The sequence below is a fragment of the Talpa occidentalis genome, unplaced genomic scaffold, assembly GCF_014898055.3.
Source record: "Talpa occidentalis isolate TD23 unplaced genomic scaffold, MPIMG_talOcc4v2.1 talOcc4.16, whole genome shotgun sequence".
NCBI lineage: Eukaryota > Metazoa > Chordata > Mammalia > Eulipotyphla > Talpidae > Talpa > Talpa occidentalis.
Genome location: NW_023601653.1, coordinates 25693688 through 25721443, shown reverse-complemented (window position 1 = coordinate 25721443; position 27756 = coordinate 25693688). Strand labels below are relative to the sequence as shown.

General features: G+C 35.3%; 1 protein-coding gene across 4 annotated transcripts in view; it reads left to right on the top strand.

Moving 5' to 3' along the window:
• The window catches only part of TMTC2 (transmembrane O-mannosyltransferase targeting cadherins 2), a 382782-nt gene that overhangs the window by 204603 nt on the left and 150423 nt on the right, over nucleotides 1-27756 (top strand). For all 4 annotated transcript variants that reach the window (XM_054696178.1, XM_054696179.1, XM_054696180.1 and 1 more), the window contains exon 4: nucleotides 17435-17549. In XM_054696178.1, coding sequence (XP_054552153.1) covers nucleotides 17435-17549 — 115 coding nt within the window. The remainder of the gene's footprint in view (nucleotides 1-17434; nucleotides 17550-27756) is intronic.

Genomic DNA, 27756 nt, shown 5'->3' with positions numbered 1-27756 from the left:
TAGAATTGCCCCAACTTTATGAAGGTGGATTTATGGACAGAAATTCCCAGGGAACTTTTCTTTTTTCTATTTATCTAAATATTTTTAACAGACAATACCCCTGCCTTCTCCTCTGAGTTTTTTGTTTGTTTTTGCTTAATCTACCCTGACTGCTTCTTTTCAGAGCATAGAGTTTATGTGGCTTCTGTCATCTGATCGCCCATTTGAAGACTGTTAAAACCCATGCTCAATTTCATCATGTTTTTTGTTGCTATCTGCAGGGTGAATGCTCTCTTAGCTTTTTTACCCTTCTGGATGCTTTCTTACATGCAGACATGGGAACTTCCTCTTTTCCATCAATTAATATGTTCATTAACAAATACTTTTGTGTTTATCTAGCATTTTTATATGTGTAATAAGAATTGTGGGATGGCTCTGGGACATTGAGTTTCATCATACTATCAGAAGGGAAACCCTAAGAAACATCTTCAAATCTAGCATCTATTAAGGAATAGTTAGGTACCTTAGAAGTTATATTTTGAGACTAGAGTTGTTTATTTAAGATCATAGGTGATGGTTTTGAAAAATTAATTTCCCCTTCTATAAGAGATCCAAGCAGCTAAAGTAAGGTAAAAAGTGTATTTTACAGCACTATCCAATATGAAATTACATTACAGGTATTTGATCCTTATAAAATCCACTAAGATAAGGTTTATTTCCTTCTATAATAGAAAGTAAGAGGTGATGTCACAAATATAGCAGATTTTCAAGAAAACAAACACAACATGATACTTTGTAGTTTTATCCTTATTATGTGTATGTATCTATTTTTGGTGATTGTGGAGTTCAAAGAAAATTCTAGAAAAATCTCAAGGAATTATGGAAAAATCTGAAATGGTGTAAGTCATCTAAATTGAAAATGGTTACCTGTAGAGTACTCTTTATATATAACTCTTTGGGATGATGACTGACAGAAAAATAGTGAGTCCTGTTTTCATGTGCTGGATGTTAAATTAGAATTCTCATCTTTTTAGCTTTGCATATTAGTATTAAATGTATTTCTGATAAAAATAGCAGCATTCCCATTCAGGAGGATCTAGTAGGAATGAACACATGTGTTTACTAAAAACTAAGGATCAAACATTTTGAACTTTTTTTTATTAAAGATTTATTTATTTATGCATATAAAAACTGGGGTACAGGCCAGAGGTGTGGAGGGTGAGAGGATTCACCAAAGACAGATTGGGAAACAGAGCAGGCAGATTGACTGAAATACACTGCTGAGGGGAGCAGTGGGCAAGTCAGGAGAGGTCTGCTGTGCCATGTGAGTTGCTCCTTAGCTGGGGATCAAACTCATGTTGCAGTGGCTGAAGACCGTCTTAACCCCTTGCAACACCAGGGAGGCCCTTAAAAGTTTTGATTTAAAAAAAAATGACAATAATTCTTCCAAATAAGAAACCACACTCCCATTTCATTAAATAGTAGAGAGAAATAAATTTAAAAAAACAAAACAAAACAACATTTTGAGGGCAGGGCTGTATTAGAGGTATTACTGTGTTCCCATTACTACTACTGCTATGGACATTCAATCATCTTGAACAGCATAATTTAATAACTTTCAGCAAAACACCATGGGATATTATGTTAAATTATGAGTACTAGTATGTCTTTGGAATTAGTGTGTGTCTACATTTTAATTAGGAAAACATTCTAGGAATTGTCAGTGTAGAAAGAAGGAACTGGGTTAGACATGCAATGAAACAACTGAGAGTCGAATTTGGAAAATAACAGATGTGTGAGGTGTCAATATACTTTTTTGATAAATACGGTATTTGCCTGGATAGCAGGGGAAGCATGGCCTTACAATGTTTGGTGTTCTGCATATTGCAAATTGAAATTTGCATAATAGAGAAATGTGGTTAAAAATTGTTTCTTCTCTTTTCTTGGGTAGAAAGTAAATTTCTCAAACTTTATAAATCCTGAGACCACCAGCAAAGACCAGAAGGTCTGAAATATTTTGAGATATTCTCTATTTTTACTTTTGAACTTTATGAATAAGTTTTGGTGGTTTGCAATACTAGTATTGAATATCTCATTTCTCTACTTTACTCTGCTTTTGCATAATCTGAGTATTTTCCAAGGATGATTTCAAGTCATGTTCACTTAGAGGTCTACATTGAATAGTACTTTCTATATTCATGTGAGTCTAGAAAATTAATTTTAATGTAGCAGTCAGTTCTGGACTTATGTACTGAGTAATGAACAAGCGAGTATATTAATAATTGTACAAAGCCATGTATTCTGCATTTTCCTTCAATCCCTATGATACCTTTGAAATTACTTTTGCTCTTAATTCTCTTATTTGGAAGCAACAATACAGGATTTTAAAATCTCTTATTGTTACATTTTTTTTTTTTTTTTTTTTTTTATTTTATTTATTTTTTTTAATAATAAATTTTATTTTTATATTCCCCATACAATTGCAACCCCCCCATTCTGACCCCAATCCCTCCCTCCCGCCCCCACCCCCAAAAAGTGTCTCTGGTTCATATTTTTTTGTTGATTTTGATTTTCACTTTCTTATAGTTATTCATTTTCCTGGTCCCTTATTTAAGTTTTCTAGATTCCTGCTATGAGTGAGACCATCCGGTATTTTTCTTTTTCTTTTTGGCTTATTTCACTGAGCATGATCCCTTCCAGTGCCATCCATGTTGCTGCAAATTGCATGTGTTTATCTTTTTTTTTTTTTTTTTTTTTTTTTTTTTTTTTTTTTGAGCATTTTAATTTTATTTTATATATTTTTACATCATTTTTCATTTTTGCACAATGTGTATTTTCATCTTGGTTACAGTCCCCATACATTTCCCACCCCCCTTGTTTTTTTTTGTTTTTTTAATAAATTTTATTGTTATATTCCCCATACAATTGCAGCCCCCCCATTCTGACCCCAATCCCTCCCCTCCCACCCCGCCCCCCTAAAAGTGTCTCTGGTTCATAGTTTTTTGTTGATTTTGATTTTCACTTTCTTATAGTTATTCATTTTCCTGGTCCCTTATTTAAGTTTTCTAGATTCCTGCTATGAGTGAGACCATCCGGTATTTTTCTTTTTCTTTTTGGCTTATTTCGCTGAGCATGATCCCTTCCAGCGCCATCCATGTTGCTGCAAATTGCATGTGTTTATCTTTTTTGAATGCTGAGTAATATTCCATGGTATATATGTACCACATCTTCTTGATCCAGTCATCTACTTTTGGGCATTTGGGTTGTTTCCAAAGCTTAGCTATTGTAAACAGTGCTGCTATAAACATAGGGGTGCAGGTGTTCTTTGGAATTGATGTTTCTGTGTCCTTTGGGTAAATACCTAGGAGTGGAATTGCTGGATCATATGGAAGCTCTATGTTTAGTAGGTCCAGAAATCTCCATACAGCTTTCCACAGTGGTTGGACCAGTTTGCACTCCCACCAACAGTGCAGAAGAGTTCCTTTTTCTCCACACCCTCGCCAACATTTGTTGTTGCTAGTTTTTTTAATATGTGCCATTCTCACTGGTGTAAGATGGTATCTCATGGTAGTTTTGATTTGCATTTCCCTGATGACAAGTGATGTTGAACATTTTTTCATATGCCTGTTGGCCATTTGCATTTCCTCTTCAGAGAAGTTTCTTTTAAGCTCTTCTGCCCATTTTTTGACTGGATTATTTTCTTTGTTGTTGTTGAGTCTCATCAGCTCTTTGCAGATTTTTGTGATCAGTCCTTTATCATTAGTGTTGGGTGCAAAAATGTTCTCCCAGTTGGTGGGGTTTCTCTTTGTTTTTGTTATTGTCTCTTTTGCCGTGCAAAAGCTCTTTAATTTGATGTAGTCCCAGCTGTTTATCTTTGCCTTCACTATCACTGCTTTGGGTGATGTGTCTGTAAAGATGTCTTTGATGTGCAAATCACGTAGTGTTTCGCCTATATTTCCTTCTATATATTTTATGGTTTCAGGTCTTATGTCTAGTTCTTTAATCCATTTTGAGTTGATTTTTGTGTATGGTGTGAGGTGGTGGTCAAGCTTCATTCTTTTGCATGTAGCGACCCAGTTTTCCCAGCACCATTTATTGAACAAACTTTCTTTGCTCCAATGCATATTCTTTGCTCCTTTGTCAAAGATTAGTTGACCATAAATCTGTGGGTTTATTTCTGGATTTTCTATTCGATTCCATTGGTCTGTATGTCTGTTCTTGTTCCAATACCATGCAGTTTTGATGATTATGGCTTTGTAATATAGTTTGAAGTCTGGGAGTCTGATGCCTCCATTCCCTTCTTTTTTTTTCAGGAGAGCTTTGGCTATTCGGGTTTTTGGTGATTCCATATGAATTTCATCAATAATTGTTCTATTTCTTTGAAGAATGACATTGAAATTTTGATTGGAATAGCATTGAATCTGTATATTGCTTTTGGTAGGATGGCCATTTTAATAATGTTTATTCTTCCAATCCATGAGCGGGGATGTCTCTCCATTTCTTTGTGTCTTCTTCTATTTCTTTTAACAGTGTTTTATAGTTTCTTTGTATAGGTCCTTTACCTCTTTTGTTAGATTTATTCCCAAATATTTGATTTTTTTGTTTCAATAACAAAAGGGATGGTCTTTTTGATTTCTTCTTCTTCAGATTTATTGTTTGTGTATAGGAAGGCTACTGACTTTTGCGTGTTGATTTTGTATCCTGCCACTTTACTGAACTGATTGATGAGTTGAATTAGCTTTTCTGTGGAGTTTTTGGGGTTCTCTATGTATAATATCATATCGTCTGCAAATAGTGATAGTTTGACTTCTTCTTTTCCTATTTGGATTCCTTGGATGTCTTTCTCTTGTCTTATTGCCCTGGCTAGGACTTCCAGTATTATATTGAAAAGCAATGGTGAGAGTGGACATCCTTGTCTTGTTCCAGATCTTAATGGAATTGCTTTCAGCTTTTCACCATTGAGAATGATACTGGCTGTTGGCTTGTCATAGATGGCCTTTATGATGTTGAGGTATGTTCCTTGTATCCCAGAATTTCAAGGGCTTTTATCATGAATGGGTGTTGCACTTTGTCGAAAGCTTTCTCAGCATCTATTGATATTATCATATGGTTTTTATATTTCTTTTTGTTGATGTGTTGGATAACGTTGATTGATTTTCGGATGTTAAACCATCCTTGTGCCCCTGGAATGAATCCAACTTGGTCGTGGTGAATTATCTTATGGATACATTGTTGGATTCTGATAGCTAAAATTTTATTGAGGATTTTTGCATCAGTGTTCATTAGGGAGATTGGCCTGTAGTTTTCCTTTTTTGTGTTGTCCTTGTTCGGTTTTGGTATTAGTGTAATGTTCGCTTCATAAAACGTGTTTGGTATTGTCCCTTCCTTCTCAATTTTTTGGAAGAGTTTGTGAAGGATAGGCACTAATTCGTCTCTGAATGTTTGGTAGAATTCATTTGTAAATCCATCAGGTCCTGGGCTTTTGTTTTTGGGGAGGTTTTTTATTACCATTTCAATTTCGCTAATTGTAATTGGTCTGTTTAGGTGTTCTATTTCTTCTTTATCTAGCTTTGGGTGATTGTAGAGTTGTAGGAATTTGTCCATCTCCTCTAGATTGTTAAACTTGTTTCCATATAACTGTTCATAGTAGTTACTGATTATTCTTTTGATTTCTGCTGTGTCCGTTGTGATTTCTCCTCTTTCATTGATGATCCTGTTTATTTGTGCTTTCTCCCTTTTTTCCTTTGTGAGCCTGGCTAGGGGTTTGTCTATTTTATTGATTTTTTCAAAAAACCAGCTCTTGGTTTCATTGATCTTTTGGATTGTTTTTTTAGTTTCAATTTCATTTATTTCTGCTTTGGTTTTTATTATTTCTTTTCTTCTACTGGTTTTGGGGTTTTTTTGTTGTTCTTTTTCTAGATCTTTGAGCTTCGAGATGAGGTTGTTTCTTTGCGTTCTTTCTTGTTTCTTGATGTGAGCTTCTATTGCTATATATTTTCCTCTTATTACTGCTTTTGCTGCATCCCATACATTTAGGATATTAGTGTCCTCCTTGTCGTTCAATTCAAAAAATTTTTTAATTTCTTCTTTGATCTCCTCATTAGTCCAATGGTCTTCCAGTAGTGTGGTTTTTAATCTCCATGAGGTAGGAAAGTTCCTTGCCTTCTTTTTATGGTTTATTTCTAGTTTGATGCCTTCATGGTCAGAAAAGATGGTTGATATGATTTCAATCTTGGTGTATCTGTTGATGTTTGTCTTGTGCCCCAGTATGTGATCGATCCTGGAGAATGATCCGTGTGCGCTTGAGAAAAATGTGTACTCCGTTTTTTTGGGGTTTAGTGTTCTATAGATGTCTGTTAAGCCTAATTGCTCTAGGTCCTTATTTAGAGCTTTGGTTTCTTTACTTATTTTTTGTCTTGTTGATCTATCCATTGTTGATAGTGGTGTGTTGAAGTCTCCCACTACGTATGTGTTTTCTCTGATGTCTGTTTTCAGAGAGGACAACAGTTGTCTGATATATTTTGGTGCTCCTTCGTTTGGTGAGTATATGTTAATGAGTGTTATTTCTTCTTGAAGTATTGTCCCCTTGATCATAATGTAGTGACCATTGGGGTCTCTTTTTATCTTTTTGAGTTTGAAATCTGTTTTATCTGATATAAGTATAGCTGTTCCTGCTTTCTTTTTTGGTCCATTTGCTTGTAGGATTGTTTTCCATCCTTTAACTTTGAGCCTATTTTTATCTTTTGTAGCTAAATGTGTTTCCTGGAGACAGCAAAAGGTTGGGTTTTGTTTCTTAATCCAGGCTGCCACTCTGTGTCTTTTTATTGAAGAGTTTAGTCCATTTACATTTAGAGTTAATATTGATATGTTAACATCTGTATTTGCCATTGTGTTTGTCTTTCCTTTGATTTTATTTATTTATTCTTTTAATAACTTTTTTTTTTTTTTTTTGGCCTTCTTTCATTGTTATTCGTCCCTCTGAGGTTCTGGCTTTAGGACTCCTTGTAGTATTTTTTGGAGTGGGGGTTTAGTTGCAATGAAATTCCGGAGTTTCTGTTTGTCTGGGAAGGTCCATATTCTTTCTTCAAAGAGGAAGGAGAGCTTTGCGGGATAGAGTATTCTTGGTTGGCATCTGTTTTCTTGGAGTCTGTTGACTATGTCCCTCCACTCTCTCCTTGCCCGTAGTGTTTCTTCGGAGAAGTCTGATGTCAGCCTGATTGGTTTTCCTTTGAATGTTATCTGTTTCTTCCCTCTTGCCAGCTTCATTATTTTTTCCTTGTCCTGGATTCTTGGGAGCTTTACTATTATGTGTCTTGCTGTATTTTTCCTTTCGTCGTGGAAGTTTGGTGTTCTTCTTGCTTCTTGTATATCAATTTTCAGCTCCTTCTTCACATTTGGGAAGTTCTCTTCAATTATCTCTTTGAATATTTTCTCTGTTCCTACATCTCTCTCCTCTCCTTCTGGTATTCCTATAACTCTTATATTTCCTTTCCTCATGGAGTCAGATATTTCCCGAAGTCTTTCTTCGTTCTTTTTCCTTCGTACTTCTCTTTCCTTTTCTGTTTTGGTTCTTTTTATTTCTGTGTCTTCAAGATTACTTATTCGTTCTTCCATTTCATCTATTCTGCTTTCATTGCTTTTCCCAAAATTCTTTAGTTCTTCCATTAATTCTTTGATCTCCTGCATTTCTTTTACTTCCCTCTTTAGGGACTCAATTTCTTTCTTCTGACCATTGTTTTCCCTCTCTAGGGACTCAATTGCATTCTTCTGATCGTTGATTATTTTTCCCTTATCATTGTTTTCCTTTATGACTTCTGTCAGTTTTTTAATCACGGCAATTTTAAATTCTCTTTCTGGAAGGCTCAGAAATTCTTCCAAGTTATTGTCTTTGCAATCTGGGGGCTGGCTTTCTTTTTGTGGTGTGCTTTTTCTCTGGAGAGTTGCTAGGTTGCGTGTGGTTCTTCTCCTCCCTACTGTCTGTTTTCTAATTTGCCGTATGCGTTGGGACACTGTGTTGTTGGGACTGGCCGGCATCTTGGGTGGGCTTCTCTGTTCCCCTCTGGTTCTTCCAGGAGTCATCTGTCAGTTTCAAGCAGCCGGGCGGCCAGGGCTGTGTGCTGGTGCTGGTCTCCTCCTGGGCGGGGCTCTCTTTAATGGCGCCTGGAGCTCACCTCCGCGGCGGATCCTGCAGGGTTCGCCTCAGCTCCCGTTCACGGGGTGTGGTGGCTGCAATAGTTCCTTTCCACTCACAGTCCCGCTTGCTGTGTCCGTTTTTCTTGTTGGCCGTTTTGGTTTGTTGTTTCCTCCTCTCTGCTGGTCGGAGAGTGCCGCTTTTGTGGGCGGGGGAGGGGAGCAGGGTTCTGCGCTTCCCTCCCTTCTCGTCCTCTTTTATGGCAACTTTCTTCTTCGGGCAGTTTGCTGGAGTCGTCTGTTTATCTTCCGTGTCCCAGTTCTCACTGGGACCTGCCGCTTTTCCTCCCTATTCACTTTTTTTAATGGGAGATCTTACTCGCAGTGTCTCCTCGCCGCCATGTTGCTCCGCCCACTCCTCTCTTATTGTTACATTTTAAGGCAGCAATTTTGAGGTACTTCTTGAAGGTAGATGAAAAAGGATTGACTGTAGAGGACTATATATAAAACTTTTTGGGAAGAAGACCAAAAGACAAATTGTGAGCCTTATTTTTATGTACTTGGACAGTAAGTTAGAAATGTCATCTTTTTAGCTTTGAATATATATTTGGCCACAGGAATTCCAAAGCTGCCTCTGTTTTCTGGGGAAGATGCCAGATACAGTAACTGATAAAGCATTTACCGAATTGGTATGTCCACTGTATAAATAGGGTCATTGTGGAAGCCAAATGTGTAGTTACTAAGTACTTCAACAAATACTTTAACTTCAAATACTGTGGTAGATGAGAAAAGATCTGTTGGTATGGTATCAGGAGGGTCTCAAGGCTCAGGTTGTTCCAAACCCCTTTTGTCCAGTCATTACATTTGTAATTGCAATTGTATTTAATGTCTTATTATATATATCTGTGGGGTAGTTAATTAGAAACTTTGCAAAGAGCAAAATTTCGATAAAGACCATGGAAATTAATAAGTAAAATTAACAAGTGAAAGCAGGTTTAGGTAAGACCCAACATCCCATACTATCCCAGGGATGTTAGTCCCGACATCCCATCCCATACTACCAGTGGTGTTGGCAGCAGGCACTGGGCTATGGATATATGGGTGACTCATAGCCAGGAAAATGGTAGAGATTCAGATGGTAAAATGCTAAATGACAGCCTTAGATATGTTAAAGCAAAAACAAAAGCTGAATTGCACATATGGGTGTACTACAATACCCACATAAGATTTACAGTAATTAACAGTATGGACAATGTGAACAGAGTATCAGGATACTAAATTTTATCTTTTTATTTGTAGTACCTTTTACCTCAATAGAAATAAATTTACTTTCAGTTCCATTTGAAGTAAGTGAATAAGAGAAAATAGCTGCATGTTATAAAATTGCTATAGTTAGAATCACAAAGAAGTAAATAGTATATATGTCCTGGTACTGTAGTATCCTATGAACCATAATCTTTAATTCATGTCCACTTTTTCATTTAATATTTTGCCTAGACATGTTTTTGTTTTTTATCCGCTTCACATTCTGGGCGGGGGGGGGGTGTGTGTATGTGTGTGAGAGATTAATCTAAGGTATAATTTTTACTTTAGGAAAAAATTAAATCTTGAAGCATTATAAGAGCTCTTATTTCCCTGGAGTCATATGCAACATTAGTTAAAAAAAACCCATATTACAAATGTTGACCCCCTTGTATTCTTTACTAATAGATGGAGTGATCAAGCATAATGACTAAATAAAAAACCACATTCACATTTATCTTAGGTTTCATGCAATTCACTTGTTCCTCTCCCCTTTTTCGTTTTTTTTTTTTTTTTTCCCCTCTCCAACGAGACTGGAAAGTTTAACTTAACCCTTGTATTTTAAAATGACATTTATTTAAGTTAACAGACTTGGTAGTACCATTTTTGAAACCCACCTAAAGTCTGATGTTCCATAGGGGTAAAAGGATGAGCTTTGGAGCCAGGTAAACAAACATAACTTTGACTGTTACTTTTGAGGGTGATGTGGCTTCTTGAGGCAATGTTTTCTCATCTAGTACCAACTGCATGATAATGTCACTTGTTACTAAGGATAAAAGGTGTAATATATACAGAAATTTTGTTTAAAAATAATCCTTTAATCTGAATAGAAATAATTCTTATCAGATGCATTAGTCAGTTCTGGCAGAATTTCAATTTCTAACACTTTTTGGTAGTAGCATTCTGGTTTCAGACAAGAAACTCAAACTTGAGAAAGCAAAATTTAGGATTTATCACTTATTTAATGGAATTTAATACTTCAGTTCTACCAGATCCTTACACAGAATCCAAGATTTAGATATAGAAACTGCAGATACATATATAAAGCTCTATGATGAAAATAAATTATAGCTGAACACGAAAGTCAAAATTGAGTCCTGACTGACTTTTGTAGCTGTGTTCAGTGCACCAGTGATATGAAAATGCTAATATAATCTAAAACTGCATGACTGCTTATGTACACCTGAATGTTAAGTAACTAAAATTTAAATGTTAATATTAAGAGTTCAGTCATCCTATTAACTAACTTTTCAAAGTAATGTTGCCACAATATATGATTTTTTAGCTTCTTTTATAATAAATGAATACGTATGTTTGTAGTTTTCATATAAAATTTAAAAATTTACTCAAATCTCACTGCAGTGATTCTTATGAAATGTTAGTGATATGAAATATCAGAAGTAATTAAGTTTGAATTTACTCTGCAAACTTAAAACTACTATGTGTTTGAATGAGGACATTCAAAACTTTTGGAGCAATTTATTGCTGTAGATCACTTAACATTTCTAGCATTTAATTTTAGAACAACCTTAGCTAAGGTTGGTATAATTAATTGTTCTTCTGCCATTCAAAGAACATAAACCAGCATATTGTGCACTAAATACAAGAGGAACTTTCCTTGTGAATTAAGGTTAAGTTTCTTAGTAAGTGGATACCTTTTAGCTGTACTTGAATATCAGTGTGAAGTATCATTGAAATATAAGACTTTTTCCTGTTTTTTTTTGCTTCCTGATTTTTAACAGAAAATTTTTATTTTCTTTTTGAAAATCAACTTCACATAAGATTTTCTAAGCTTTTTTGGGTGATATATAAGCATCTATTTGCCTTCCTTTAATGTAATCATTGTACATGCTAAGTATTAGGGAGTAAGTCAGGTACTTGTTAAACTACTTATTAAATCTTTATCCTGTGTGGATCTACAGGGTTATTAGAAGATTTTTGACAAATTTCCATAAAGTCCCCAGCAGCTTTGGACAACAACCCAGGTATATTTTCGGTTTCCAATATGTTACTGGAAAATGTGACATTTAAAATCATAATTCCAAAGAAAGGTAAAATACTTAGTCTTTTGTTTTGGCATTAATCACTCTAAGGTATGAAAAATGTAGTCTGCAATATGTGTACAGGATAGCTTTATTTTGTTGTTTCTGGAGGGTTTTCTCTGTTGTTTTCCTCCTAGCATCTCTGAAGGGATGACTCAAAATAGTCGACTTGGTTAATGTGACCAAATTTGTCTAGTAATAGAAACAAAATTGAATCATAGCTACAATGTTTAATTCTATAGACTAATTATACAGGTGTGATAGCATCACATTAGCTCTTTTACAATATACTTTTTATAGTTCATTCTAATGTATTTTCCTTTAAACTATAATATATCTGCATAAGCTAGATTTTAAATGACTTCTTGATTCAACAGTTTTTTTTATTTTTTGTTTTATCATTGAAATGTTATAAATGAACAGCTTTTATGAAAAGATTACTGCTTAGCTGACTACTAATTGAATTTTTCTACTTTAGGTCTTACTCTGTCAGATATCTTTACATTTTAGGAAGTGATCTTCACTTGATGTTAGCATTGAGATTTGGTAGGCTTTGTGCAAAAATCAGTTCCATTTAAATTTGAAAGCATGGGAATAGTGACAGCAGTTTTTATACTAAAAAAATTATGTGGCAATTTTAAGCTTAATTTTGACAGCTCTTTCTTATAAAAAACATGAAATCCATTTATTGAAGAATAGTTATCTAGGAAGAAGAGACTTTGAAAAGGAATTGTTTTTATATTGAGTGTGAGGAAACCCTCTATGTTAGTAGCTTTCAGCCAAAGAGACCACCAGGGACACACCTGTAGTAAAGTAGTTGAGTTAATTATCTCTTGCACTGAGGGAACAGTACACCATGGGGACTCTAGGGCATTTCATTATTTTCTGTCATAGGATTTGGGTTTTGGTTGAGATGTTGTAGAGAATTTCAGCAGGGTGTCCTCAGATTGGATGGTATGACAATTCTGTGACATAGTCATTCATTTAGCAATTGAAGGAATGTTTGGTATTTTGTAGGTTGTACAGTGACCTTTTTCTTTCCTGTGTTTAATAAAATTATGAAGTGGTCTTGCTTTGTCTTATTAATCATGGTCTCAGCATAACCTTGTCTCATACTGCTGTTTTGTAAGATTATGAATGTACAATAAGAACACAAAATAATTTCAGAGCAGTCCATGACATCAAAGTCTACTTTTTTTTTTAAATAGTTCCCAATATTTTTTTTTATTTCACTATGTATATATATATCATACTTTCTTTTTTTGTTATTTTGGCTGTTATTTTTTTTTTTTTAATTTTCAACCCAAATGTCCCAAAATAGATGACTGGATCAAGAAGATGTAGTACATGTACACCATGGAATATTACTCAGCAATCAAAAAAGATAAGCTCATGCAATTTTCAGCATCATGGATGGAGCTGGAAGGGATCGTGCTCAGTGAAATAAGCCAGAAAGTCTACTTTTTGTCTCTAACTCCCACCTGCCCGCCTGCCTGCCTACCTGATTTACTTCTTTCTCTCCCTCCCTCCTTCCTTTCCACCCTCTCCTTTCTCTGTCATTCATAAGCAAGTAAAAGTGGTTTAAATGTATTTGTTCAGTTGGGGACTTTCCTTACCCCCTCCCTCCATCTCCTAGGACAGTGACTTAATCATAAAGATGTAAGAGCTTTTCAATTGGACAAAAGTAGCCAAAAACTTAGTATTGCTTGGTGACCTTGACACAGATAACCTTCTTTGTGATTTTTAAATTCTAGGTTGTGTTTTCTTGTTGAAATAACCATCTCCTCTGCTTCCTGATCTAGTGGAAGCCACCCTTACTTTGTTGTCTGGATTCACTATAGTTGCCTTCTGACTGATCTCTCAGTTACCTTTTTTATTCCCTTTGCGGTGAATACTTCCTCCAGAGAGGAGGCAAAGTGATATTTTTAAAAGATTCTGGTATCACAGAAATTCCTGAAATACTATCCCATCCACTACAAATAAAATAGCTCCAGACTTATTGTGGCTATTCATACCTTACAGAACCCCTGCTTCTTCATGACTTCATTGTAGCCTTCCTTCTCATTTAGAGGTCTCTACCTGGCTGGACTTTTTCTTCTTGGAAATGTCAAGTCTGTTCTTGCTCTAGGTCCTTTGCTCTCACTATTCCACTTAACTTGGAATCACCAGTCTTTACAAGGCTGACAACTTTGGTCCTTGGAGGTCACCCCTATTTTCCTGTTTCTAACATACCCCTACTGAATTAGCCTCCTTCACTCCATCTTACTTTCTTTTATATTATCTTTAACTCTAATCAGTATCTAAAGATACTTATTTATTCTATTAATTAATCCTTCCCTATGCACTACCCACTTCAAACAGAAGTTGGGTAGGAACTTGTATGTATGTATACTTCTAAGTAAGTCCAAGTAAGTGCCCTCATGAAGAAGTTTCTGGCACAGAATAAATGCTTAACAAATACCTTTTAATAAAAGAGTATATTTTTCATAGTAAATAATCAACCTAGTGAATATATAGTCTGTCTTTATGTCTGTTGACTCAGCAAGAGTAACTAGTTTATTATAAAATTAATCTAAGTATCTGTAAAAATTCATATGGCTTCATATGTTCAAAATAATTCTTTCTATATAATTTTTTCCAACATCACTGTTATAAGGCTTTGGTTTTGATAGGATAGCATAGCATTATGATGTTTTCCTGGTGCTTAAATTAATATTTGGGTGCTTTTCTCTTGTCATTAGAATGTAAATGTGTTAAAGGGCAGCATGGGTAAATGGGGTGACCTGGCTTGTAATTCTTTACTCTTGTGCTTAAGAACATAGGGAAAAACTAAAAAGCAGAATTGCAAAGAGAAATAAGCAGAGAAACAAATTGGCTTGTTTACAAAGTAAATGAGAAATAGGAGAGAAACAGAAGGTGAATGAAAAAAACAGAGAAAGAGAATGAGACAAGGATTAATTGGTCATCACATTGGCCAGATACCCTCTGCCCTACCAGCAGCCCCCTCTGAGCTGAAATCAGGAAAAGCAAGAGAGGCCTTACTGCCTCCAGTCTTTTATTGTCAACATGGCCATTCAGCTTGACCCCCAGTTCCCAGCTCCCCAACCCCTGTCCCCACCATCACATGTTCATAAAGTCAAGTTAATGAATCCTAGGAATTCTCAGTGCCTGAGATATCATTGGCATGGAGTTGGGAGTGGAGTCCAGAAAGAGAGATATCAAGAATTGGAGTCCATTCAGGATGTCATTCACTGGCTGGGAGTTTGTTTCTTACTATTCCTCTAACAAATATATTTTCATTTATTAAGCCACAATCACAGTAGAACTTTGGGAGAGATGATGTGAGTTGAAAATAGCCTGAGCATTAGGAAATTTACATAGTCATATTTTATTTAGGGGGTGGCTAGGTATAAAATACATGTGATATTTTGCCTACTAAGTTTGAAGATAACTGTATTTCATTGTTTGTGTTTTGAACTTTGTATTTCCCGTTATTGAATTTAATACTTGAATTTGATAGTATTTTATCTTTCAATTTAAGGATTCTATTTTCTATGTATTCATACTGCCAACGCCTCATTCATAGTCTGTGAATGTTGGTTTGCATGAAAGATAAATTGTGTATGAAAATATTAGGTGGAGGGTGGAAGACATTTGGAAGCAGGCAATCTTGAATTTGAATGCCTGCTCTAATAATCCAGTATTAACTTGGCAAATTCTCTAGTGTCTCTGAGTCTTGTCTCCTCATCCACGGAGTATCCAGGATATTTATGTGCAGAACTGTGTTGATTGCTCACTAAAATGATATCTGTTGATATGTGTGAGGTGGTATGTGGCATTAATAGGTACTGGATACTTGTAAGTTCATTGATTTTTTTCAGTTTTCCATCGGGGCAAAAGAAAGTTTATGCTTTTCCAAATATAAAAGATTATTATACTTTGTAGCTAGTATACGTTTAAAACGTACGTTATATTTCATCTTCTGTGCAATGCTGGACAAAGAGCATTATCCACAACAATACACAATATATAGTGATGTACATTATGTTATATATCTATAACTATGTATATACATATAGTGATAGTTGCAGATGTCTATATTGTGTTTGCTATGTGCAGACACTGTCTTAAACACCATATATATATATATGTATAGAGAGAGAGAGAGAGGCTTATTTAATCTTTGTGATGAAATCCTTGAGATACTTATTTTTCCCATTGTACAGATGAGTAAACTGAAACATGGAATTAAAAATTATGGAGCAAACTGCAGTTGAAAGTTTTTGTAAGTTTTATGCATTAAAAATTGGTACCTTAGGTCCTCCCTCGTGGTGCAAGGGGTTAAGACGCAACCTATGAAACTAACCACAGTTACTACAGCAGGAGTTCGATTCCCAGCCAGCCAGGGAGCAACCCACATGGCACAGCAGACCTCTCCTGACTCGCCCGCTGCTCCCCTCAGCAGTGTATTTCAGTCAGTCTGCCTGTTCTGCTCCCAACTCTGTCTCTGGTGAATCATCTCAACCCCCACACCTCTGGCTGTACCCCAGTTCTTGTATGTATAAATAAATAAAATCTTTTAAAAAATTGGCACCTTAAACTCCTTTCATTCTTGAGATACAGTCAGTAATTTCCCAGATAAACATATCTTTGCACACATAGGAAGAGCTCTAGTTTCACAATTATACACTCCCTCTCCTTTTTGGACAGAAAGACTAGAGAAGCATCCAAGTTTGAGGGCTAGCTTTTTTAAATTTTTTTTTTCCATCATTTTTCATTTTTGTACAATGTATGCATTTTCATCTTAATTATAGTCCCTGTAAAATTCCCACCCTGCTTTGTTTTGATCCTACTCCCTTGGTCCCCCCTGTAGTGTATATCTGGTTTGTAGTTGCCTGTTGATTTTGAGTCTTGCTTTATTATAATTAAGTTTTTTCCAGAGACATAGATTTTTAAGAGCCATGTTCTATGTGCAGGTGTTTATGCCTTTCGTTCTCTTTAATTTTGAGAAATCGTGATTATTTGGGGGTGGAGGTGAATAAAGAGCACACTGAAAATATAGATTTCCTAACATGATTATGTGTTGAGAAATAGCTACTGATATTACCACAAATCACTGGTAAGCAGGGTGTAAAAGAGCATTATATCTGGATAAAGTATATGAAGCATATGTCTTAAGGATATGTTTTTTTTTATTTTTTTTTTTAAAGATTATTTATACAAGAACTGAGGTACAGGCCAGAGGTGCGGAGGGGTAAGAGGATTCACCAGAGACAGAGCAGGGAGTAGATGAGGCAGACTGACTGAAATACACTGCTGAGGGGAGCAGCGGGTGATACAGAAAAGGTTTGCTGGGCCATGTGGGTATCTCTGTGCCTGGCTGGAATTGAACCTGCACTGCAGAGGCTGCGGACAGCTTTACAGTGCTGCACTCAACTGCCTGCGCCACTGGGGAGGCCCAAGGATATGTTTTGATGACTCATAAAGCCTATTTACAATTTTGTTCTTGTTTAGTTATCTTGCTTTTCATCCCTAGTACTTCATGTCACTTATCAAGTTTTCTGAAAAATATTTGAAATATATCTTTCATTTAAATATATCATCATTTTAAGATGATGTCTTATAGTTTCTAGTCATCAAGTATACAATAATTTCAGGCAATGAGAACCCCCTACTGAGATTTGAAAGGCATGCAGTCTTTGTAGTCATGTAGCCTCTTTTATCTTAAGAGAACATCATTCTTAGTCTTATCATGAACTGTATATGTGTACCAGCTTTAAGACATAATAACTACTTCAATTTTTTTTTTGCTGTGATTGTATTTAATTTCCAAAATATCAGCGTATAAAGAAATAACTTTTCTTTCTTAAAAATTTCTTATGAAGGTTTTCACCCTCTGTGGTACTTTCTGTCGGTCTGATAGTATGTCATGTATTACTGGATTGTTGCTAAGCCTGAATACTTCTTTCTCTTCTTGGCAGCATGGGGTAACCTTGGAAATGTTCTGAAGAGTCAGAGCAAAATTTCTGAAGCTGAAAGCGCCTATAGAAATGCTTTGTACTACCGTAGCAACATGGCTGACATGCTTTATAATTTGTGAGTATGCATTACTTTCTCTATTTTACTTCATCTTTGAAACCTGTGGTGAGAAGGACTATTGATTTAACTGCTAACAATGGAAATGATGATAGGTGTTTTTCTGAAATAGTCTTGTAGTTATTCATGCATTGGACATTGGTAACTGAATAACATTTTTTGTTTTAGACAACATAATTGATATCTGTACATATAGATGTATTATAGCTGAATTTTTTTGAAGTACAATGCTATAAAACTTAAATTTTTGCTTGAATGCTTTCACTTTTTAAAAATGTTTGTTCTGTTAAAACATGGGTGAATTCAGAAAGTGTCTTATGTATCATACTTTATATGATTGATATCTTGATTGTTATTTATGATAGGTTTTGTACTCTTAAATATTTTCCTGTGTTGAAATATATATAGGACATGTTCTAAACTAGGATTTTATCAATTAAAATTTATCATTTTTCTCTCCCCTCTCCAAAGGTCCTGATGATTATATTGGGATAATTTGCATAAATTGAATTAGAAAAATCCCTAGGGGGGAAATTTGTTCTCTTGTTTAAATGGAAAGCTCTAGAGGGTATTGTAAGAAGTGAGTGGATAAAAGCAAATTAAAACAAAGTCACTTCTTTGTCTCATATTTTTGATACTCTTTTGCTTGTAAGTACTAGAAATTCAGTTTCAACTTAAGTACAAAAGAAAATTTGTTAACTCTCATAACTAAAAATTCCTGGGATTGATTCTACATAGCACAATTAGGTTCAGGTACTTGATTATGCATAAGGAATTTATCTCCATTTTGGGGCTATGGTTTCCTCCATTCTCAGTGGGACTGTCTATATCAATGTGAAAACTACCCCTGCCTTTATAGCTTTATGTATATCACATCCTGACTCTTGTCAATCTTAGAAGGAATTGTGATCTTCCTTAATCCAGGAGGAAAGTCTTGACCCTTCTGAGGTCATGTGTTTTCTCTTAGAAGAATTTGGAAGCACCTTAAAACTCCTCCTTTGACAATGCCTCTAGAGATAGAATGGGGTGTAGGAAGAACAATTCCCTGTAGGAAGTAACCAAGCAAAATAAAATGTCGACTGCTTGGATTTAATGAAACCTATGTGACATTGATAACATCAAACTAACTTGTCGGCTTAATTTTGATATGTATTTATGCTCAATACTTTATACTGGGTAAATTTGAAAACACAGATACAAGGAATTAATAACAACAAGGAGAATAATATCTAATTTTTTTTAAAGATTTATTTATTTAGATAAGCACTGGGTACAGTCAGAAGTGTGGGAGGGTGAAAGAATTCACCAGAGCGGGGAACAGAACAGGCAGACTGACGAAATACACTGCTGAGGGGAGCAGTGGGCGGCAGGAGAGGTCAGCGCGCCATGTGGACCCTCGTCCGGCAGCCAGGGATCGAACTGGCGCTGCAGAGGCTGCGGGCAACTTCGCAACCCAGCACTCAACTGCTGCGCCACTGGGGAGGCCCAATATCTAATTTTTTTTAAGAACAAGGAGACAGGATGAACTTAGTTTAACCTTCTGTTCATATATTTACCTTGTCTTTGAGCCTGTAGACTTTAATATTTTTTTAACTTTCCATAAGTTTATTTTTTCATTTTTATTTATATATTTTTATTTTTTTTATTTTTTTTAAAGATTTATTTATTTATTTTATTTATTTATACAAGCACTGGGTACAGTCAGAAGCATGGGAGGGTGAGAGAGTTCACCAGAGCGGGGAACAGAGCAGGCAGAAGACCGAAATACACTGCTGAGGGGAGCAGCGGGCGGCAGGAGAGGTCTGCGCACCATGTGGGACCCTCCTCCAGTGGCCGGGGAGCTGCTGGGGATCAAACTGGCACTGCAGAGGCTGCGGGCAGCTTCGCAACCCAGCGCTCAACCGCTGCACCACCGGGTGGTGGTGTAAATGTAAAATATAAACTATTTATGTATTTTTACATTGTTCATTTTTGTACAGTTTGATTTCTCCTCTCAGGAGTTGATCCCATAAAATTACCATCAATAAGTCACCCGTGAACCATTGCCATAGACTCTTGTGCTCTTCCCTCCCATTTTGATCCCTTTTCCTCCCCTGCTGAATGTGTCCCATTTATAATTTGCCTGCTAGTTTTGCTTTTTGTTTTTTTTTTTTCCCTGGGATCAGGGAAAAAAAAAAACAAAAAGCAAAACTATGCATAGGTTTCCCTATTTCCTCCTATAAGTGAAACCATCTGATACTTTTCTTTTTGCTTTTGAGTTACTTCACTGAGCACAGTCCCTTCCAGCTCCATCCATGTTGTTGCAAATGGCATAAGTTTATCTTTTTTGATTTCTGAGTAGTACTCCATTATGTATATATGACACATCTTCTTGATCCATTCATCTGTTCTGGAGATTTAGATTATGTCCATATTTTAGCTATTATAAATAGTTAAGTCCTTAGATTTTAACACTGGGTTCTTAATCACATAACCAGTGATCTAAATTAAGTCATCTTGTGTTTTTTGTGTTAAAATCCTCTTTTTTCTTTTCACCTGAAATGCCTTCAAGTGGATTCCATTTCCAGTTTGCAAAATCCACAATCCCTGATATTCAGTATTTGTTGTATTTCACACCTCATCATGTATGTATGTGTGTGTGTCTATATATATTCATCCTTTTCCCTAAAATAATTTGAGTTTGCATCTTTTTTTTTACTTGGCTGAATATACCTAGGTATTCCTACAAAAACTTTTCCTCATGTCCTCTTCATCTCAATAATGCAATGTTACCTTATTGTTGATGAATAGTATTTTTATTTCATGAAAAAGAAATTTATCAGTATGATAAACTTATACTAATGTTCTTCATAGGACAAAAACCCTGTCAAAGGACCTCATGCCTTACAGTATGGGATGCCAGTTTTCTTCTAGTCTCCATTCTATATACATTTTTGGAAAAGAAAGTTTGATGAAAAACAAATACCTCATAATTGAACTTTCATCTCTAGCTACTGGTTAGAATATTACTTACCTGCTGATGTTACCTATTGGGCAAGAGTTGAAAGTAAAAAGAACATCTCTTACAAGAGAAATATATTCAGTTAGACAAATCCACTTTACATATAATAGCTGAATTTTATAATTTCTTTGTGGATGTATATATAAACTATAAAAGCATATGGATAGAAATTACCAAATGCTAATGAGAAATCCTTGCTGAAGTAGTGATAACTAACAAGGTCAGTTTTTCTTCCTATTTGTAGGAAATGGGATATGTCATAAATGTCATATGTAATTGCAAAATGTTTGTACTAACATGACTGGATTATTTAAGCAATATTTAACTGTTAGCTCAAATGGAGAGGGTTAAATTCCCCCTGAAATGTTAGCAGTGATTTTGAAGTATTGGATTATGTAACCCATGTTTAATATTAAATGACTTTATTTCAAAATCAGTGAACTCTTAAATGATTTTTTATAAAATGTTAATAGAATATACCAAAGTAGATCTTTTATAACTCATAATATAAATATTTTTAGTATCATATGCCCCTAGGGGTAAAATAGAAAAAGCCAAGTTATCTCATGGACAATTTAGAGATTGCTTGACAAATAAAAAAAAATTCTTTTGGAGATATGTATGCTATTTTCATTACATACATTTGTCATATGTACAGAAATTGTGCCTTATTTCAAATTTCAAATTCTGAATGAAAAGGAATGTACTTTACTCAACCTACCCAATCAGTTTACACTGTTAAGCCTTCTTTGTGCAATAGAAGACATTAGTCACATTTTGTATCATTAGTTATACTCATGTCTTTTTAAAGATATAATATGATTGAAGCCAGAAATTTAAGAACCTGTCCATATTAGTTTGCATAAAATGCTTATAGATATTAATGAATTTTATAAGCTTTTGGGAATCATAAGTTTTGGTTAGGTTCTCAACTTTTAGTAACACTTGATGATCATAAATCTATTTTTTATAATTGTGGAAACAATTTTCATATTGTTAGTACTTTTTATTGGTAATAGGGAGTCATATCATTAAGTTTAACACAGCAATTACTAAGAGAAGTACAATATGGCTAGGCATAGGATAATTCTAGGAAGTCAGATTTTTTACATTAATTACTATAATTTTTTCATATTTATATTTTAAAAATATAACTGCCATTTCTAAAGAGAATATCTAAATATTATTCTAGGTGAGGATTTAAGAAAGGGATGATTTAAAAACTATTAAGCAGAGCTACAAATGACTCATGGTTATATCTGAAGTTTGAGTAACATTGCCTTACAAGATTTTAAAACAGGACAATTTTTTACAGAATTAATTATAGCATTATATCCATGAGATATAGGCAAATAATTTATGTTCTTATAAAATGATAGAATAATGTTAAGGTTTTTCTTTCTTTGATAGCAATTACTTGAATTGCTTTTATGTGCCAAGTTTTCTTCTTTGTTCTGTGCTCAGGTTATCACATTTTGTATTCACATAAAGTCTACAGAATGAGAAAAATGAAACTTAAAGACAATTCATGTGAGGCTACATGAATAGTAGAGGACTAATGAATAAACATAGCAGCTTATTCCTTAAAAGATCAATAGTTTCTGACAAGTGCAAATAGGGGAAAATAGAAAATTTCAAATATACGTTCTTGAGAATGAAAACAGAAGTATAACTACATATATGGAAGCTTAAAATAACAAAAAGTTATATATATGAAAACCTTCGTAAACTAGATGCATTCATGGAAAAATATAAATGATCAATGTTAACCTATGAAGAAGGATGCACTCTGAATCCCAAAACCTTGATAAATTTGAAAATCTTTTTTTTTTTAAACATTCATTTATTTTTAAAGATTTATTTATTTATACAAGAACCGGGGTACAGATCAGATGTGCAGGAGGGCAAGAGAATCACCAGGGACAGAGCGGGGAACAGAACAGGCAGACTGACGAAATACTCTGCTGAGGGGAGCAGCAGGTGAGAACAGGAGAGGTCTGCCTCACCATGTGGGACCCTCGCCGGCCAGCTGTAATAGAACTGGCACTGCAGAGGTTGCGGACAGCTTCACAGCGCGGCGCTCATCAACCGCCTGCACCACCAGGGGAGGCCCAAATTGAAAATCTTATTAAAGAATTTTCTTGGACGCCTCCCTGGTGGCACAGGGGTTTAAGTCTCAGCACTGTCAAGTGATTGCCAGCCACTGTGGCATGAGTTCGATCCCTGGCCAGGGAGCTAACCCACATGGCACAGCAGACCTCTTCTCTCTCGCCTTTTGCTCCCCTCTGCAGTGTATTTCAGTAGACCCACCTGTTCTGCTCCCCACTCTTTGTCTGGTGAATCCTCTCACCCTCTGTATCTCTGGCCTATACCCCAGTTCTTGTATTTATAAATAAGTAAAATAAATCTTTTTTTTTAAAGAAGAATTTTCTTTACAAGGAACCAAGTAAAAGTGTTTTATGTGTTCTACCTAATTAATCTTCAGTGAAGTGATATTTTTTGCACTCGTTACATTTCGCATCTATTTTTGTGATGCTAGATAATATTGATAGCAAAAAGTCTAAAAAACTAGAGGATGACATTTAAAAAGAACCCAAAAAACAAAACAACTAATAATAAAATAATAGAGCCACATCGGGCCAAATAGACTTATGTACATAAATGCAGATGCACATCTTAATGTATACATATGTCTGAAAATTAATATAATGAATACAATAGCATTTGAAAATTAAAATTCCAGTATCAGATAGAATTTATGGTAGAGTATTCAAAATTACAATTCAATTACTCGTTCAATTTAAAAAGTCAGATGAGGAAAAATATAATCATTTCTAGAAATGCCAAGATTTTTGATTAACATCCGTCTCAGAGAACAAAATTTATACATAAACTAGAAATAAATGAATACATCTCTAAAATAAAGACTATGTCTGAAGTTAATAGCAATATCGTATTTAATATTTGAGCATAGTTGTAATTTACATTCATATTCAACTTCTTGAGCTAGTGGTCTTTGTGTCTCCTCATTGTTAGAGGTGTGACAAAACATAGAAGATCCCATTTTTCAATGTGAGTGATGAGATCGGTAGTGGTAATCACATTCTTTGAGTTGTGTAAATATATATATATATATATATATATATACACACACACATATATATATATCTTTATCACAAAGCAGTTCTGGATTATAAAGAGCATTTTTGAATAACACATCTAGCAAGAAAATTGCATTTTCTGAAACACACATTTATATTAAGATTGGTTTGTATATTAGTTTTCTAGGGCTGCCATATCAAAGTAGCACAAACTAGATGACTTAAAACAATGGAAATTTATTCTGTCATAGTTCTGGAGGTTAACAGTTCAAAATCAAGAGATGGAAGTGCCATGTTTCCTCTGAAACCAGTCGGAGATTTCCTTCTTTGCCTCTCTCCTGTGGTTTGCTGGCCTTCTTTAGAATTCCTTGGCTTGTAGCTGTGTAACTTCAACCTCTGACTTTGTCATCACCTGCTATTCTCCCTGTGTGTCTCTGTCTTCACATTTTATAAGAATACCAGTCATACTGGATTAGGGGCCCGCCTATGTTAACAGATAACATCTGCCATAACCTTATTTTCAACTAAGATCATTTTCTGAGGGGGCTGGGGTTTAGGACTTCCCATATCTTTTTTTTTTTTTTTCTTTAAAGATTTACTTATGCATACAAGAACTGAGGTACAGGCCAGAGGTGTGGGGGGTGAGATGATTCACCAGAGACAGAGTGGGGAGCAGAATAGGCAGACTGACTGAAATACACTGCTGAGGGAGCAGCGGGCAAGACAGGAGAGGTCTGCTGTGCCATGTGGGTCACCTCCCTCGCCAGGGATTGAACTCATGTGGCAGAGGCTATGAATAGGTTAACAGTGCTATGCTTAACCCCTTGTGCCACCAGGGAGGCCTTCCATATCCTTTTTTAAATTTGAATTGAGACAACATTGGTTTAAAACCTTATTTGTAACCTAAATTAGGGACCAGGAAAAAGACTTATTATAATAAAGTAAAAATCAAAATCAATAAACAACTATAAACCAGAGACACACTGCAGCATGGGGGGGAAGGAGGGAGTAGGATCAAAACAAGGGGGAGGGTGGGAATTTTATGGGGACTTATAACCAAAATGAAAATGCATACATTGTGCAAAAATAAAAATGATATAAAAAATATATATAAAATAAAACCTTGTTTGTGTTTGGAGGTATAGGATCTCCCCCTGCAATTCAGGTATTGTTACCATACTTCACTCACCACCAAGCCACCCATAGTCTAGCCCCCTAGTACATTGTGATCCCTCCCCACTTTCTTCTTATCTTTCCTTTTCCTCCACTGGTAGCCTCAGTTCTATAGTCAGCGCTCTAGGGTCATTCTTAATTTGGCTTTACCCTGCAGCACTCAGCGTCCATATCTTCTACTGCTCTATCTTCACCTCTGAGCTTTGCCATCTCCATGTTCTGACATGAACATTTCCACCCTGGTGGCTCCTTCTCCTCTACCAGCCTCCCCCTTCTTTTTGAGAGACACAGTTCAATCAATCACCTAGTGGGAACTTTAGTTTAAGAGAGCCTAAGACAGTGTTTCGTTTTTCCATGGGGATGGGGATCAAGTAAAATATTCCTCTATGGAGGTAATATTTTGCATAGAATTTCAATAAATTTATAAATATTATAATGTCAAGTGTGTTTAAGAGGAAATAATTTAGATGGGCGCAGCAGTGAGGGAAATGTGGGCTACTGAGTTGTCACCATAGATCCAGTTCTAATGAGAGGTATAGTCGTTCATTCAGGGATAGATTTTGAATAGCTTTGAGAGGTTAGAAGGGGCAGAAGTTATAGACTAGAAGCGATGAGACTACCTGACATGGAGCTGACTTCTTGTAGCCCTTGTTCAAGTGTCTAGGGGGATTCCAGACTGATGTCCCAAAATAGAGAATTTACGAGAAGCTATCAAACAGGAGTGATGGGAAGTGTTTGGCATGAAATTTGGGTGAAATTCCTTTGGCTTGGGGTAACTTGGCTCTGGATGCCTAGCTCATCTGACTTTCTCACTCCTGGAATAAGGTAGGACAGCTTCAGCTTCCTACCAGTTTGCATGGCAAAATTAAGACAACACAGATCATGCACTTTTGTTTTGTTTTATTAAGTAATTTTCAGCAAACAAACCACAAAAATATATCTTGTTTTAAAATTCCAAACAGTACTGAATATGACATAAAGCATAAAAAGTCCCTATTACTGCATCCCTTATGTCCCTTTTCCTGTCCAGTATATATCTTTCACTTTTATAGGTATTTATACTTACAGCTATATATCTAAACTATGCATGTTGCTTTATGTAGATATGTATATACTTTTTTCCTGCTTATATGCATCACCATTAATTTTTATCTTATTTTTGTTTATGTAGTTGTGTCATAATTTGTATGACAGCCTATGCTTTAATTAATGTCATTTCTATTGGAGCTGTTACATAGACAGTATTAACAAATGCCAAATGGGATAGTTTCAAGGATATGTTACATCATCATCCATTTTCCTAATTACAAGTGGAATTGAGTAGTTTTTCTTACATTTATTGGCTCTGTGCAATTTTCCTAAGAATGAATTTTTTTATATCCCATGCTAGTTCTCTGTTGGGTAAAATTTTTCTTATTGATTTGTGGGGTTTAAAGTAAAATGCCTCCACACACTTATTTTTTATATACACAATTATCTATTTTTCAAATATTTTCCCTAGTGTTTGTCTTTTTACTTTTCCTATGAAAATCTTCATTGTACATAAGATAAATTTCCATACAGATAAAAAATCCATAGGTTTTGCACAGAGTTTAACCTGCTTCTTGGACTGGGGGATGATGTGTGGGCACAAAGAATACTGACAGGCTAGTATTTAAAAAATAACTGTATATTTTAAAATATTTTTAAAATTATTTTGTTTAAGTTCTTAATCTTCCCTGGAGAAAGAGAGAGAGAGAGAGCGAGAGAGAGAGAGATATCCCTTGATACTATATACATAAGCTAATTTTTTTTTAAGTAAGCTAATTTTTTTTTAAAGATTTATTTATTTATACAAGAACTGGGGTATAGGCCAGATACACGGGAGGGTGAGAGGATTTACCAGAGACAGAGCGGGGAACAGAACATGCAGACTGACAAAACACACTGCTGAGGGGAACAGCAGGCAGAAACAGGAGAGGTGTGCTACGCCATGTGGGACCCTCACCTGCTGGCCGGGATCGAACTGGTGCTGCAGAGACTGAGGACAGCTTCACAGCACGGCGCTCAATAGCCTGCGCCACTAGGGGAGGCCCGTAAGCTAAATTTTTATTTAGACATGGGTTCCTGGTTATGGACTTTATTATGCCAACAACAAAAGAACAAATTATTTTATTTTATTGTAACATCTACTAAATTTTACATTTTAAAAGCAAGTTTCCCATCCAAAATACCCATATTTGTTTTCAAATGCTTGATCATTCTTACGTATTTTATTTCTTTTGTGAACTTGATCATAACTTTGTTAAGATCAAGGTTAGAAGCCAAGTTGGGGTTTTGATTAGTTATGCAGTGATTATATATTAAATTGAGGAGAACTGACATTATTATGCCTTGAAACAGCCTTTCCAGATACATGTATTTCTATGGTTAATCCAATTTTTAAATTTTCCTTCATTAAATTTAAAATTTTTGTTCACAAAGATCTCGTATTAGAGATTGATTCTTAGTGTTTTTAAAATATTTTGCTAAAGTGAACTGGATCCTTTTTTCCTCATTACATTTTATACTAGTTATTCTCAGTTATTAATATTTTAGTTTTCTAGATATGCCTGACTTCAAGTTTTTGTTGTTTCTGTTAATCAGTCATATATCTGATTTTTGGTTAAGGTTCTTTCATGGAGTTTTGTCAGCTTAAGTAAGACTTTCCTGGGAAGATTTCTCAATACTATTCCTATGCTCAGAGTTGGAAGTTAAATACCCTCTCAGATCTCAGGAGAGCAACTACATACTTGGCTTTTTAAAATCTGGACCATAGTTACATTTGTGAAACTGTGTTCCAGTAATCACAGGGTAATCTCCAGGGAATACTTTGGCACAATCTCTTCCTGGTACCAATTAAAAGTCAGGCACATGGACTTTAAATTGTGTATATGATGATAAATTAATGAAT